Source organism: Cyprinodon tularosa, unplaced genomic scaffold (genome assembly GCF_016077235.1).
Source record: "Cyprinodon tularosa strain WSP-4 unplaced genomic scaffold, ASM1607723v1 ctg162, whole genome shotgun sequence".
Lineage (NCBI taxonomy): Eukaryota > Metazoa > Chordata > Actinopteri > Cyprinodontiformes > Cyprinodontidae > Cyprinodon > Cyprinodon tularosa.
Window position 1 is genome coordinate 823,895 of NW_024038460.1, and position 17,124 is coordinate 841,018.

The 17,124-nt window shown below is 37.9% G+C and overlaps 1 protein-coding gene across 1 annotated transcript; it reads left to right on the forward strand.

The window, feature by feature from the left end:
• The first annotated feature begins 5,209 nt into the window (after positions 1 to 5,209).
• On the forward strand, positions 5,210 to 16,751 carry spp1 (secreted phosphoprotein 1). Its single transcript, XM_038280658.1, has 8 exons — positions 5,210 to 5,358; positions 8,155 to 8,230; positions 8,348 to 8,392; positions 8,483 to 8,548; positions 9,918 to 9,980; positions 10,064 to 10,198; positions 12,242 to 12,571; positions 15,812 to 16,751. Exons 2-8 carry the CDS (start codon positions 8,177 to 8,179, stop codon positions 16,223 to 16,225), a joined length of 1,107 nt encoding a protein of 368 aa, XP_038136586.1. The 5' UTR covers positions 5,210 to 5,358; positions 8,155 to 8,176; the 3' UTR covers positions 16,226 to 16,751.
• Positions 16,752 to 17,124: the final 373 nt, after the last annotated feature.

Sequence of the window (17,124 nt, forward strand, 5' to 3'; positions counted from 1 at the left end):
GGGTTTGCTCCGCATATCCATCTGGAAACCTTCCATTGAAGTAATTTTGGGAAGGGGCAAAAATGCTGGTTAGCTAATTGGCCTATGTTGGTGATAGACAGGCCAAATAAACCAATCAGATCAACGAAGCATATGACGTAACAGAAGGACGACGAAGAGGAGCCAATTGATAGATCAAACTCTTGCCGAAACCAGTCGGAAGAAGAGCAAAAACATCTTTTCCTCTGAGAAAAGCCTCCAGAGCAGTGTTTTGCTCTTCTTTCAGTGAAGAAATACTCTGTAATTCCGATAAAACTTGCTCGATAGCCACGCTAACGCTAGTTTCATCGGCTGAAGCCGCCATGTTCTTTAGACTGAACTGTCGCGTTTCTCGTTGCGTCACACCTCAACCCGCCTCAAAGCCAACGCTGATTGGACGTTCGTTTGGTGAACGGCTCCAAATTTTCTTTAACGGAGAGTCTCCAGACTGATCTGCGAGTGAAACCTTGAAAGCTCGCGAGATCAGGATGGTCTCACGAGGCTACGAAGCCTAATGGTTGAGAATTATCCTGTGAATGTGTAATATTAACACAAATAAAAATAAAAACATCAATAGGCTATTAGAGAGTAATGCAAACAGTCACTTTCACACCTGCTACCTGTCCTAACATTTTTTAACTTTGCGCAGAAATCTTCTGAGATCAACCCACTTATTGGACCCACCAAAATTAATAATTAAAAACTGTATTTTCAATTTAAAGCCTCTTATTTACATTTTTTAAGATCAGGCCCAGAGTGTTTTTGCATATAGGAAGTTGAGCTTCCTACATGTAGAGGGATAATTGCTTTGGATGGTTTGTTAAGATTATGTTTCTCTTTTGGATTGAAGTCAGTATTTTGAAAAATCCTCCATATATCCTAATCTAACTTAAATAATGTGTGACATTACTATCTATATTGTTGTACATATAGGTTAAAAGAACCTGGCCTGTCACGTCTGCTTATCAAATCTTTTGAGACTCAGACATTTTATTATAATTGCAGGTCTGAAAGATTCACAAATCAATCATATTTAATGATCCTGTCGCCTCACTGATAGTAAAAGGAAAATTACAAGAGAATTCAAAGAATGCTTCTCTGTCTGGATTGGATCAAAGCGCCATAAAGTCTTCCTATAGACTCAGTTTATGCACATCTGATACTGGAGATTTGAAAAGTTTTATTTGAGAAAGGAAATGCAATTTAACTACACATGTATGTGCAGGAATAAGAAGATACTACAGCATGTTGGGTTAGATACAGAAAGCAGTTTTCGACCAATATCACTACAATAGCTACAACTTGTGAAGTCACTGATTAAGGAAATAGTAGAAATGAGCAGGATGAAGTGCTGTTTAGGGACATAGTATTTCTGTGTGTTTTTATCTGATAAATTCTGTATTTTTCAGGCGTTGGACTCTTTTATTTTATTTTTTTTTCTGGAAATTTAAGAACAGAAATCCTAATACAGTTATTAAGATTGCGTATCTACAGATTAGAAAAAAAAGACCCCCCCCCGGTCCATTAAAGGTGTTGTTTCCACCACACAAAAAAGATTATAATAATAACTATGTGCAAAGTGTTCCTCTGTGTCATCTTATGTATCTTGTGCTGATATCTGTCAGGAATTCAGTTTGTGTGGTCTGTTTTGTGTCTGTCTCTCCCTCCACCACCAGGTGGCGCCCTGTTATTGTTGGTCCTCCCGGCACACCTGCAGCTCTTTGGATCATTATCTGGAGGAGTACTTAAGCAGTGGACTGTCACTACCTCGACGCCAGAGTGTTTGCTAGTTTTGGGTAATCTAGCCATGCTTAGATTAGCTAAGTCTAACCTGAGTTTTTGTTTCACTGAGCCTAGCTTAGTTTTTGTTTCACTAAGCCTAGCTGAGTTTTTTTTTTTTTCTCTGAGCCTGACCTTGTTTTTGTCTTTGTCTTTGGCAGGAAGTCCTCCTGTGTACTGGATGTTTGGCCTTCTTCCCCTGGAAGGATTGTTTACTGAGGTTACACTGAGCAGGGGAGAAACCTACACATCTGCCGTTCAAGTCCCTCACGGAAATCCAAGTGACAATCCCCTCCATTGCTCCTCTGGGTCCTAAGTATGTCTACCGTTCAACAAGTCCCCTCTTTTCAGGATCAACCGACACATTCTGGATTCAGAGTGAGAGAAGAACCCCCCCCAAATGTGAGTTCCTCACAAGCATCAACCTTACGGCATTCAAGATTCCTATGGTCTTATCAACTCCTCTGAACCATCCAAGCTGTTTCAGCATCACAGATTTTTACAGAGGAAGAAATAACTACATATGAATTATAACGTATTTATCCAGTAACTTATGCAATTATTTTTAATTAGAAAAAAAAAACAACAACTGTGAAAAGCGTCTACCAAATATGAAACAAATGTTAATCATGTATTTTTTACACTGGATATACATTAAATCTCTGGGATACACCTGTAATCCATCTGTGTAACCTATGTTCTCAAGTGTAATTCACATGCTGATAAAATTTCCAAATATTTAACGATGTAATAATATGTGATCCACATGTGAATCTCAGGTGTATCCCTTTTGAAACCAACTTTTTCACACATCGTTTGCAAAGTTTCACATGCCGTGTACATGTGGATCACATTATATTATGTGTAAAAATATGTGATCTACGTGTTTTTCTAATGTGCACCCCAAGTTTTCACACGTGCTGCACATGCAGATCACATATTTCTACATGTGTAATAATTAGAAATAGATCCTCCCTCTTCAAGTTGGAAATCCAACGAAAAAAAAACGTTCTTGAAGCATCAGCAATCAGAAAGGTGAAATAACTAATTTCTTTTCACTTTTACCCGATGTATTCCAACATCCAGCTGCCATGCACGTGGGCATTGTCAGTTTCACTATAGCTCTGGTGAATTTCAATGGTGAAGTCCTCTGGAAATCTTCAATAATTGTTGTTGATTGCAGATGTGTCTAGTAGTTCCCATTGATTTTGCTTGTATAAAGCGGGGAGAATGGCGCTAGGCTTACCGCACCGTGACGTCACTGCTGGAAGATGGCAGGAAGGGCGTAGGTTTGATTTCAACTTTGGTAGGGACACTGTTGGTCTTCAGTTTCATTGGTCTGATGTCATCGGTCCTTTGCAAAAATATGCATGATCTTTTTTATGCTAAATGTGAGCATCAGGGCACATTTTGTTTAAAGAGAAAATCAGCATTTCTTCCTTTATCAATACAAATCTTACAAGCACTACACGCACTAGATGCTGTTTATCAAAGTTTAAAGCATCACTGGCTCTGACAAATGTGGAATTGCTTACTTACCAGTGCCTATTTAACCAAATATAGTCTAAATATTCCTGCTATATGTGGATTTATCCTGTGATTTATTTTGAAGATATAGAATTGTGCAGAGGTAAACAGAGGTAAAACCCACTCTTATTTATTTATTTTTATTTATTTAATATGCTCTCTCTGTATCAGTAAATTATAAACATGTTGTTCACATCCAATTATTGCTGGGACAAATGAGTCGGTCCAAAATTTTGGTAGGGACATGTCCCTATGGTCCCTATGCAAACCTACGCCCATGGATGACAGGAGTGAGGTGTTACTATATTTGGGCAAAAATGGCCGCTCCCAAACTCAGTGATCGCAATGAATTTTTTTTTTTTTCTGATTAATGCTAAATTCATCAACTCAACAAGAACGGATTATTTTTAGGTTTAATGATCCATTGATTATTCCTTGCTGACCGGACTTGTCCTTTAATGAATGTTTTCTTTAGACATTATTTCATAAAAGCTTTAATGTTTAACATAAATCGAATGCCAGCCTGGAGGATTATAGCCTCGTGAGACCATCCTGATCTCGCGAGCTTTCAAGGTTTCACTCGCTAATCAGTCTGGAGACTCTCCGTTAAAGAAAATTTGGAGCCGTTCACCAAACGAACGTCCAATCAGCGTTGGCTTTGAGGCGGGTTGAGGTGTGACGCAACGAGAAGCGCGACAGTTCAGTCTAAAGATGGCGGCTTCAGCTGATGAAACTAGCGTTAGCGTGGCTATCGAGCAAGTTTTATCGGAATTACAGAGTATTTGTTCACTGAAAGAAGAGCAAAACACTGCTCTGGAGGCTTTTCTCAGAGGAAAAGATGTTGTTGCTCTTCTTCCGACTGGTTTCGGCAAGAGTTTGATCTATCAATTGGCTCGTCTTCGTCGTTGCTCTGTTAGTACGTCATATGCTTCGTTGATCCGGTTTATTTGGCCCGTCTATCACCAACATAGGCCAATCAGCTAACCAGTATTTTCGCCCCTTCCCAAAATTACTTCAACGGAAGGTTTCCAGATGGATATGCGGAGCAAATCCATCTGGCCGAGTCAGGTTAGGAGGATTATCCAAAACAATGTGAGATGATGACAGTCTGTGGCCTAAACGTATACTGGGCCTATTAGATTTATGATGGAGTGATGGTTGTGCAGATTTTTCATGGAAGAAAAGGCTGACCTTAATATGTGTGATGCGAAATGATTAAATCTGGATTAAACACTATTTGAATTTAGCAAATCTAATAATGTATTTATTGTCTATTATCTGTTGATTGTGTGGATTTATTTCAATTAAACAACCAGCCATTCTCTAAAAGAGTTATAATAACGTGTCAATTCTTTAGTTATTAGGCTGTCGTTACAATGAAGGGGTATATTGTAATACTGAAGATAAAAAAACAAAACAATCTGATCATAACGCCATAGACATGCAAAGAAAAATAAAAAAGTTTACGTTTACAATTTAGACAAATGAGTCTGGTTTATATAGACAAATTTCTAATTATGTTCAAAGACCTTAGACAGATGTTGTTCTTCTGTCTGTGAGGAAGATGAATCAGAGTCATGCCACCTACATCTATGAGCTGCTGTTTTTCCCCTCAGCTTGTCCGAGCATGTGCTTAAATTAACTTCAATCACACACAATCTGCATGAGTGTGTGAAAGGAGAGAGAAGCAAAAACAGGAGGGCATGCTTACGTCTGGGTTTTAAGTGTCTAAACGTTGTTTTTTTTCATTGCATTTCGCACATGTATGTGTGCGTCTGCCATCACTCCACCAACCACAGGAAGAGTGGGAGAAGAAAAGAGAGGTGGACCGAGGAGCGGTTAACCTCATGACATCACAAACTCTCCTGTGATTGGCCGCTGCTGCGAGGTTCGAGGGTTTAAAACCCAACCAGGAGCCTCAGGTTCAGCAGCAGCATCACCGGACAGCGAACAGGACGGGAAAAAAGGCCAGGAGATCAAGTAGAGACTTCCAGTTCTGCTGACATTCTGCAGCTTCTGTTGACTGCAACTAAGGTCAGAATGAATGCATGCAAAATAACCGTTATTTTTATGATTATTGTCTCCTGTGAAAGCCTTTCTGCTAAAAGGATTGGATTTCCTTTTTTCAGTCTATTTTGGTGCGACCACATTAGAAGCACACATAAAACCAGCTAATTTAAAAGAAAGTTTTTATAAATATTACAAATTTTAAAGCAGTTTCTTAGAAAGAAGTAGCTCTATTTGTAACATGCTATTCAAAGTGTATTATTTTATATCATATCCTTTTTTATTTCAGTCTAAATTTGACTGCCATGCTGTAGAAATGGAATAATTTGACAAATTTACTTTTATTTGTTGTTGTGCCAGAACAGCAGCTAGTTTTAGAAGCGCTAATCACAGAGAACCAGAGGTGGATAATCCAGGATCAGACAGTTGGAAAAAAAAAAAATAAATAAAAAAAATTTCGTCCAGCTCATAGCATAGAAAGGGGAAAATGTCTAGAACTCCAGTCCTCAAGCATTGGTGTCCTACAACTTTTAAAGGTTTCAACGCTGCAACACACTGGCCTAACCTGAGCTCATCCTTAGAGAACTCTAGAGCTTGACTGTATGACGGTGAGGTAATTTAGACATTTAGTTTAGGTGGAGATTTGAGTTTGAGATCACTATTTTAAAACCATCTAGTTAAAGGAACAAGAATAGGAAGGTTTATACTCTCTGAAAACAGATTAGCTCGCCTCTCCAGAGAAACTCCAACCAATGATGGAAAGTCCATTACAACCAATGTTGTGAATGTTCCTTAAAATGTAAAATAATGTGTTATTTCAGTGTCAACCAATTCTCTTTTCATTTAGATTAAATCAACAATTAAAAAAAAAAATGTATAGGTACGGGGTTGTAAGAGCTGGATTCAGATTTATGCAATGTTCCACATTACTTTTTCTTGAGATTACATTTCAGAGATATTTTATTTCTGCAATACAGGATCTGGTTCTGGACATTTTTATTGTAACTGCTTATTTTATGAGCAGGTATAGCAAGCTATCAAACATCAAGTCATTAAAAGACTGTTTGCAGAAATACATTTTACTTTGGAAGAAATATCTTCAAATTGTTCAGAGATTTTTTTTAACTCTGTTTATTCTTTAAACCAACTGTTTGCTTTTTAATGCATCAACAGTTTTCATTTTGTAGATTTTAGAAACAAAATACAAAACGGTTTAAGAAATAGGTCTAAAAATGTGAGACTTTTTACTTCATTTTTAATTTGTGCTTTAATATAAACATATTTAGGAGCCAGAAAATAATTGTAGTGTGACTATTAGCTACTAAAATAGCAACGTTTTCTTTCCTTTGAGATTAAATTACAGTTCAACTTTAAGTTTAAAAAAGTGTTTGCTAGTTTCAAAAGTAGAATCGTTTTACCTCATAGCTCTCACTATGTTACAAATAACTTAAAAACTAAATAAGAAAAATATCTAATGTTGATTTTTGTCATCAAAGTAACTAACATCCGATCCGAAGCATCAGATACCGGCCCAGCAGATTCTACAACAGCTTCTTCCCCAATGCTATTAGAATTCTGAATGTTGAATAAAAAAAAAAAAGAAAAAAACTGAATGTTGGAAAAACTGTAAATCATACCTTAGTCTTTTGTTTATATTTAATCACCATATTAACATCTTTTTACCACTGCACTTTAAGAAGTGGAAATGTCCTGAGAGCTTTGTCTATATGCTAATCTATGCTTTAACATCTGGATAAGGAAACCAACTTAATGGGCATTTTATTTATTTTCCATCAAATCACATTACAACAATAAAGACTTTGTTTATAAAAGATTAAATTTGGACCATTAGTGTCCCAGCTTTGCCGTTTTACCTCTTGATAAAACTCTTTTCTAAGCGCACAATTCCTGCTTCATTTTAAATCGATTGATCTCCAAATGTCCTTATGCTTTGGGTCATACACAAAGGCCAAAGATAGACATTTAAAAATACTAATGCATACAGTCCAACGGGCGTCTGTCAGGGTTCGGCAGCCCTGTGGCTTTCCAGTTTTAACCCAGTAAATACACAGCACATGAGGAGTCCATCATTAAAACACAGAAACAGGCACTCAGACCGATCCTCCCACACGGGAACTGGCTCTGCAGCCTGGAAGTCAAACTTTTATCTAGTGTCCAGCAGAAACACTCATAACAGTTTTTTGTGGTGATATTAAACTAATACTGTTGACTAAAACATTGATGAGCTCTTTGTTCTTCATCCTAAAGCCGAGTGTTAGAATATTGTTGAGATCAAATTGGGAGTTTAAGGGAAAGTGCAACACAACCTTGCCATGCTCTTTATGTTTTTACCCCTTTAATCTGCTTTACAACAGGACTATTTTCAGACATTCCTCTACCATACCTATTATTTTCTCACATCTTTTGGACCTGATTCAGCCAAAAACCTCCTGTTTCATGGTTTGCGAAACCACGCTCCAGTGCGATGGGATTTTCTGGCCCTGATGACAGAGAAAATGCTCAAGTATTTAACTCTGGGACTCATAACTGCTCCTTTGGGTCTCTAATTAAGGCTTCATGACATCCTGTGACATACCAAGACTAGTTAACGGTCATGTGACCATGAAGCCTCCATTTTTAGGAAGGAATCTGGGTGAGAGACGAGGAAGCTGATGTTAAGTTTGACATGTCATTGTGTTTCCTGGCAAGTTATGGCCGTCAGACGTGTACTTTAGTATCACCATTATGTTTTATAGTTTTATTTTGCTGTACAGTGGTGTTTGGTTGTGACTTTAACCTCCGTGTTTCTGGTTGTGTCCCCAGTTCTCCACTAAACTGTGACACAATGAAAGTGGCCGTTGTTTTTGTTCTGCTCTTCGCCACTGTTCTCTGCCGGCCGGTGAGTTTCACGTTACAAGTTTATGACTAAAAATGACCAAAGTGGCCAATAAAGTGCTTTTGTCATTAGATTCGTTTGATGCCGGATTTAAGTCTGATGTTTATTTTTTCCTCCTAGGCGAGAAAAGTAGCTCAGAGTGATTCAGACAGCTCTGAGGAAGTGGTAAGGACCCAGAGATATTTACTAACGAGTTTGTGGTTTAGACAGAAAATTAAGACCTGTTCCCAACTGCTATGTTTGTTTTATCCAAAGGTGAGAAGACCGGCCATCAGACGACATCAGCTGGTCGTTTCCAAGTCACGACAGGAAGTAATAAAGGTAAAATCGTTGATTTTTACATTTTTGGCTTTACTGTCATATCTTCCAGCTAAGCCTGGGCTAATACTGTAAATTTTTATTTCACAATATCAATAAAAGCGCCAGAGCACATGAGTTTTAAAGGTTAGATAAAGATAAACCTGTAATGCAAAGGTTATCTGTACTGTCAGGAACAGAAATGCAGCGATAACTTTTCATCGTTGTCTGTAAGAAAAAGCTCCCTGTGGTTTCTGGACTTCTGCTGCATCTTATTTAGCCTTCGATTCTCTTTACCATCTTCATATAAATGTTTAATTTATGCACAAAACAGTTCAATGTTTAATTAAACTAATAATCCGAACACTGAATACAGTAATTTACAACCCAGCTGGCCTTTTGACATAGAGTCAATGCAGAATCAACTCCAGGTAGTTAGTGTTTCATAAACCAGTGATTCCCAACCTTTTTTAACCCTTTGAGCATTTAGTGCATATTGACTGATTGAACACCTGATCTGCCAATGATGTGTCATGTGACCCAAAGTGCTGCTTTATTGCAGTCTGAGCCATGCTTTAACACCACAGCTAATCCTAAAAGGTTGTTGTCTGGCAAAAAAACTGATTTTTTTTTTGGTAGAATGTTTAATTATATGATGAGGAGTGTCGCCAGTTGCTTTCAGAGGTGCTAAATCTGGAAATTGCAGGTCTACTGCTAGCCTCGTGAGACCATCCTGATCTCGCAAGCTTTCAAGATTTCATTCGCTAATCAGTCTAGAGACTCTCCGTTAAAGAAAGTTTGGAGCCGTTCACCAAACGAACGTCCAATCAGCGTTGGCTATTGAGGCGGGTTGAGGTGTGACGCAACGAGAAGCGCGACAGTTCAGTCTAAAGAACATGGCGCCTTCAGCCGATGAAACTAGCGTTAGCGTGGCTATCGAGCAAGTTTTATCGGAATTACAGAGTATTTCTTCACTGAAAGAAGAGCAAAACACTGCTCTGGAGGCTTTTCTCAGAGGAAAAGATGTTTTTGCTCTTCTCCCGACTGGTTTCGGCAAGAGTAGCCTGGCTTGTGGTTGTGTTTTCGTCGTCGCTCTGTTAGTACGTCATATGCTTCGTTGATCTGATTGGTTTATTTGGCCCGTCTATCACCAGCATAGGCCAATCAGCTAACCAGTATTTTCGCCCCTTCCCAAAATGACTTCAACAGAAGGTTTCCAGATGGATATGCGGAGCAAATCCATCTGGCGGAGTCAGGTTAGTCTACTGCCCCTAGTGGCTAAAATTTACAGTGTTATCTTAGCTTCATAAATGATAACTATGAATAATAGCTATAATTGTCTTTTGTGGATGGATAAATTGAATCAATAACACTTCCTGCTCTCTTTGTGCAGAACATTTTAGCAGCAGCTAAGGCCGAATCAGACGAGAGTGAAGATACCTCAGATGAAGCTGAGGTGAGAAACTGCTGATCAGCAGCAGAATTAGACTTAATTCTTAGATAAGATGTTTCAGTTTGACGTGTTTTCTGTTCGTACAGGAGCCACCGGCCAACGAGGCCCCAGTAGAGGTCAAGGCTGCTGTTGCACTTCCAACTGCAGATACTGGATCAGTCAACAGCGAGGACAGTGAAGACAGCGATGACGATGATGATGAAAATGAAGAGGAGGAGAGTGTGAGTACGATGTTATAAGATTGTTGCTTAAAAGGCTGATTCTGCTGCTTAAATTATATTTCCTATATTTGTTATGTGACATTTAAGGACTGGTATCTTTACTGCTGTAGTCGTCAAAGTGATCCTTGGTTGGGAAATATAACGAAAAGGTGCAAGAAATGTGGTCAAAATAACTCAATCTCAGATGTCTAGCAGGTTTTTATTACAGAGTTAGATTTTATTGAGAAATACTGCACTTTTGCTTTATTACCGATTTATTTAAATAAATAGTTTGATGTTACTTATTAACCTATAATGCATTTTTATGTCTCCTTAACAACTTGTAACACTTGGGGCTTGACTGACTGCAAAATGAGCTCAGAAGTAGATTCGGCTACAGAGTCAAGGGGTGTGAATAAGCACAACAAAGAAAATTATGATTAATAGTTGTATATTTATTTTCTAATAGAAAGAGTAATGGTTACATATACATGTTAATGAGCTATATTATATGATTTATATGGATATGAATGAATAGAATATACACACACAAATTAGATGATCAATATAATTTCAAAGGGGAAAAAAACAAACAAAAAAAAAACAAATATATTCCAATAGGATAATTCAAAAGGGGAAAAAAAAGAAAAAAAAAAAAGAAAGTCATATTCAGTTTTAGGCAATTAGTGTTAGGAAACATTGAAGAAGAAAACAGGCCAGCCAAGTCAAGCAAACTTGCAAAAATAAACATTTCATTTCACAAGAATTTAATTCAGGAAGGTCTAAAATGTCAAGTAGTTGATTCGAGAGTTAAGGAACATATAAACTAATTGTTAATAAAGTGGAGTCTCATCAATAATAATGTAATAAGTAATGTTATGTTGTAGTAACCTCTAATGCAGAGGTACTATAGAAGGGGTGTAAAAACTAAGCCTTGAGGAACTCCTAATCTATTTTTCTGTTTGGTTACATTTCTAATTATACAGAAAGAATTCTTTGTCTACCAGATAAGACATGAGCCAATCTAGTACAGTTCCAGGCAACCCTTATGAAAGTGTAGAGTGGCTGAAAACCTGACTAAAAAGCACTGAGGACACACAAAAAAAGAAAAAAAAAGGTCAACCTCCTCTGTTCTGACCTTCAGGACTCTAGACATTGCCTCTTTAGAAAAGGATTTAGGGGAAGTGGAACCTGCAATATGAACGTTGCACCTTGATTCTCTAAACTGAGATCTCCATAACCCTGCCTGGTACTGAACACAAGCAAGTATTTAAAAATAGAAAAACTCTGTATTGATTTGAACTTTTTTGATCTGACATTGTTGAAATATACATCTGCATTTACCCATCCTCTTGGGGAGAAGTTAGCTGCCATCAATGGGCGCTCGGGGAGCAATCAGGGGTGAAGGATCTTGCTAAGACACCCAGAGTGGCAGTCTGTGGGAGTGGGTTCCAAACTCACAACCTCAGGATTCTAAGCTCTATGCCTTAACCATTAGGCCGCCACTACCCTCCAATGCCAAACTTGTCAGGGTTTGGTTGAGGTTTGGAGTACCCAAATGCAGAGACAGAGAGGCTGAGGAGATTTCTTGGAGTTAAATGGGGCAAAAACAGTTAACAAAGGCAGGAATGCAAAAATCCAACTAATAATCAAAAGCAAACCAGAACTATGGAGACATCTGGGAAAACCAAACACGAGGAGCCAGGGAGAGACAAGGTAGGTGGACAACAGCATGGGAGGACAGCAATGACAAGGAACCAACAAAGAGTGAGAGCAGAGGGAGAGCATATATAGCTGACAGAGACAAAGGGAGGGCTAACGAGCTGACAAGGAGCAGGTGTGAGAGGAGACAACGAGGGAGCCAAGGGGAAAGTAACACACACACACAAGAGGGCAACGGAGGACAACAGAAAAAAATGAGAACTAACATAAATCTAGAAATTACAACAAAAAAGGAATTAAACCAATAAGACTAGGAAACAGAGCAAAGTAAAGCACAATAGAAACAAGACCATGACAAAACTTGTCTTTTCTGGTTCTTTGTCTTCATATATGCAATAACAGGAAACAGACGAGGAGGAATCTGACTCCGACTCACAGTCGGGTGAGTCATCCACCCCGGTGCCCGTCACCGTCACCCCCATACCTGGCACCATCGAGCCGGAAACCACTCCAGAATACATCGTCCCGACCATCGTCACCGATCCCGATGCTGGCCGCGGTGACAGTTTGGGATACCCTGATGACTACAAGTCCATCTACTATGTGGAAGAGAAGTCCTACCACAAGGCTCCCAACCCCTACAAATCTTATGAGATTGTTGGAAAGAAGGTGGCCTACGACATGACTGGTGGCAACGAGGTGGAGAAATCCCCCAAAGTTTACAAGGGACAGGTTAGTCTTGTTTGAAGAGAACGGGAGACATTTTCAGTTTAGGGTGCATTCAAAAAATAATTTAAAAAATGTTCTCTTCCGTCTAAAGATCACTTTCCCAAAACCTAGGGGATCAAGGGGATTATTATGAGGGTTTTATTTGTGTGTGTTTAAAACATAAAGCTTCATCAGTTTTGAATTATTGGTATGGTCTGAATTTTGTTTCATTATTTTTGCAAGCAAATAACAAGTTTTGTAATCAGAAACTTAAAAAAGAAAATGCAATCTAGGAATGAAACTTTGAAAAATGTCTTAATCAAAAAAGGTTATGAGTGTACCTTCTCAGTTTTCTATGATTTTATTGTATTTTTTCAAAATGGTTTTAAAAGGAATAAAAAAAGGAGGATTCTATTTTTAAGAATTATTTATTCATATTTCATTTTTTCAGATTGAGTTTTATGCATTGCATTTTTTTAAAACTTCCATTTTCCAGATCAGATATTCTCTGCCTTTTAGGGCGGGGTTTCCTCTAGAGCCATGAGCTAAGACGCATTTCTATTGGTCCGTTGGACGTCAGCAACAACATTTGCATTGGTTAATAAGTGCATTAAGAGTTTCTGTTGGCCTTGAAGTAAAGGGAATAGGATCTGTTAAATGCAAATTTAAAAGAATGGGATTTGAAAAACTAAATCTGAAAAATCAATAAAAACTTAAAAAATTTTCACATTTTTCTGAATTGCATTTTACTTTAATTGTATTTACAACATGTTCTTTGTATGTTACAATATTGGATCAAAATTCATGCCATATTACTGAGATATATTAGGTTATTTTTCAGCATATCAATGCTCTATTCAGGCTGCTCTTCTAAAGCAAGTGACCTCGTCAACTTAGAATCTGATCCGTTACTGAGCGAGTCACATGACCCAGAGCTCCACTTTACTGACGTCCCGTTTCCCCTAAACACGAGAATTAACTTAGACAAATTTATTTTGTCATTTTGTATACACGAGTGTAAACAAAAAATAAATTTAATTTAGAACAGCTCTAGACAATTTAATTTTTTTAAATTGCAGCCTTGAAAACAGTAATAAATACATTAAAAAAATATGACTGTATATTTACAGTCATATGTTTTTAACAAAGCTAAAAGTTGCTGCTACTCAGTAAAACTTACATTTGGCTGATTCTGATTATGCAGTGCTTTAGATCACTGTTTTACAATCCTGGGTTCTTTGTTGGCTAAGACGATAGTGTCTCCCCCCCCCCCCCCCCCCCCCCCCCCCCGAGCTGTATACTTCCAAACTCTCCTGATTTAAGAGTAAGACTAATGATTTTTAACATTATCTCCAATCGATAAAGTCTTCTGCTAAATTCCTGATTTTTCAGTAAAGGAAAAAACCGCCAATTAATCCTTTAAATGGTGGCAGTCAGTGGTAAACACCTGTAAATTAATTTATTATAATTGGATAGCCCCTTGAGAAGAAACATCTTGTTTTTGTTGTGGTAGAACCATGAGCGGTTCTAGGCAGGGGCCAACGGGGGCCAGTGCCCCTGTAGATCATATCCTGGCCCCTGTTGTGGCCCCTGTACTAAAGACATAATACGAGGAGAAATTCTAATGATGGTGTGCGCTGGAGCAGACATGGTTTCTGATAAGTCCTTTGGATCTATTAAGTTTTTTTTCTTTAAAAAATTCTGTTTTACTAATTATTCAAAAAACATAAGTTGATAGCTTCAGTGATATTGAGATAGGATCCCCGTTTTCATCTGTTGTTTTTTTTTTAAACAAATTTTGAAAAAGACTATGTTTTACAGCTGAATTTATCAGTTTTCCTTGAGTTCTAATTCTGATTTTGTAGAAAACTATAATTTTAACTTAAATTAAGTTAAAAATACATAAAATTCCAAAATTCTTAATGTATATTGACCTAATATTCCAAATATTAGCTTTATGTGATCTTTTTTTATATATATTTATGTAACTGCAGTTTCTTGAGTTGTTTTTTTGCTATGCTAAGGTTTTTTTATTTTAACGATAATCAAATGAATATTTTTGAGCCAAACATAAATATTTTCAGTTAGAAGACATATAATTTTAATTAAACCTAATTGTGAAGAAATTTCACTTCATTTAGCTCTTTTAATATATTTGACTAGCTTGCCTGTTTTTTTTTTTTTTTTTTTTTTTTTTTTTTTTTGCTTCATGCTTTTCTGTGCCCCCATGAAAACACTGGCCCCCTGGAAAATTTGGTCTAGAACCGCCACTGGGTAGAACAGATAAAATATAATTGCAGTGTAACTGCCTCATTATGTAGGCTTCTGGTTTTCATTTCAAAGATAACACTGCTTTTTTTATTGTCCTTAAAACTTATTTCTTTAATGTAAAAAACATAAATAAATAAATGCAGAATAGAATTCCTTTCTTCAGGTTAACAAATACAAGGCAAGAAATGACAAATAACTACCCCATGGGCCAGTTCACGTATAACAAAAACTACCTTTTGTTTACAGCCAAATATTTGCAGTTATGAGCTTGCACTCTTCCCAAAAAACAACTCCAGTTCTTCATAATTCTATCTATCTATATTTTTATCTTAAATGTTTACAAAAAATTTAAATGCAAAAATTGAAGATTTTATATAAATTGGATAGATATAATTAAAATAGTAAAATAACCAAAAACCTGAAATTGTGATGGGTGCAAAATCAGAAGCAACATAAAGCTGCACAATCAAGAGCAAAACTAAAAGGTAAGAAAACTGTGAAAGGCAAAATACAAAAAAATTAATAAAAACTTGAAAGATAAGTACCCTGAGAATACTAAAAATACTGTTACTAAAAATATATTAAATGTATGTATCAAGCATATATCTTTTTTTTATTCTGCAATTCTGCACCCTGTCCAGCAGATGGCGCCCCAGATAGTTGCTGGCAAACCCCTCTTTGCCTTACAAAAAACGCTTTAGACATTTTTCTGTGGTTTTGAGTCCATTTGTCACCTCCAGTAACTTTGTGAGGTTAGCCACTACTGGGAGGATTCACCACTTTCCAATGTGTGCATAAAGGCTCACATTTGAGTTTTCTGGAGTCTCACAGGCTTATAAGTAGTTTTATGTCTGATAGATGATATGTTTTGTCTTTACAGATATCTAAGACTGACTTTTAATACCAGGCAGATTTTATATTGCCAAGCAGGCTGATCCCTTTCACTGGTGTAGCAAGCATTTTTTATAACTTTATACTTTGTGTGACTCTCAGGCTTTTCAGATCCACTCTGACCTCATTGAAGAGGACACCAGCACCCCAGAGGTGGAGACCCAAGGCCTGGATGCCTCCTCCGGAATCTCTCAGGACCAGAACGTCAGTCCCCGGCAGGCCGCTCTCCCCGAAGAGGAGGAGAACGCCAGCAGCGGTTCCTCCACCACCAACGAGAGCGAAAGCAGCAGCACTCCAGAGGAGGAGGAGGAAGAGGAAGGAGCTAGCTCCCCAAGCGACAGTGCCAGCGCAGAGTCTGAGGATGAAGAGAGCCAGAGCAGCGAGGAGGCCACCGCCACGCCTGGAGCTGCTGACACTGATTCAGATGAAGACGACAGCGTGGAGAGCGACTCGGATGAAGAAGGGGCGGGACCCGACAACACCACTGATGCGCCGGTAGTTGTCACCGCCAAATAAGGCATTGGGAAAGGCTGGTGGATGGTGGTGTAATCGTCACATAAAGAGCTGCATCCTGGAGTAAAGACCTCTCCCTCTCCTCTCATGAGGCCACTAAAACTGCAGAGTCAAACAGGGAAAACCACAGCGTCATTATTATTTCTATCTTTAATGTTCTCCAACATTATTTATCCAATTATTTCTGACAATCTGTACATAAACCAACCTTACTGCTGTGTGTTTTTTTAGAACAAAGCAATACCTCCTGCATTCTGTGGTGTGTCGAGAAACGTCATGCTTGGTCCCTGAGGGGAGAACAGAGGATGTTCAAAATGGCGACTGCTACCTGCTACAGGTTTCACCAACCTCATGGTGTTAACCCCTGCAGTAACCCCATTACTGCAGGGCTAAAAGTCAAAACTGCAACACAACAGACAAGGTTAAATCCTCTTGTCTACACCAGCACACAGTGCAATTAACATTTGATAACTGCTATTTGCTAACTATTGTTTTCAGAGCTTTGGTAATAAAGGATAATGAATCTTTTCGTTGGAGTATTATTTTCTGTGTAATAGAAAAGAAAACTTGATTTTAAAGCCGCACATTTGCAGCCAGTGTGGCTGAAGCTTCTTTGCTCGCCGTTATACATGTTTTCTGGTGTGGATGAAAGGATGCAGACAGATTCATTTGCATTGCAGTATAGACGTTAGTTGGGTAAAAATTCAGTATTCATATGTATACCTTCAAACACAGTCTTGTTTATTTGCACAGTGCCTACCTTCACTACATGGTGATGTTTTCAGCAATGTTTACTGTAATGTATCATATTGTACCATTTCTAAGATATTAATAAAAAATGTTTTCATATAAAAGTTAAGGTTTGTTTATTACTCTCTTTCTGTTTACATTTTTTGTTTTCA

What these genes read in the sequence shown, in the direction of transcription:
- spp1 (XM_038280658.1), top strand. Translation starts at nt 8,177, where the DNA reads ATGAAAGTGGCCGTTGTTTTTGTTCTGCTCTTCGCCACTGTTCTCTGC. An exon ending in ATACCTCAGATGAAGCTGAG is followed by an intron (nt 9,981 to 10,063) that starts GTGAGAAACTGC and finishes CTGTTCGTACAG; the next exon opens with GAGCCACCGGCCAACGAGGC. An exon ending in CCAAAGTTTACAAGGGACAG is followed by an intron (nt 12,572 to 15,811) that starts GTTAGTCTTGTT and finishes TGTGACTCTCAG; the next exon opens with GCTTTTCAGATCCACTCTGA.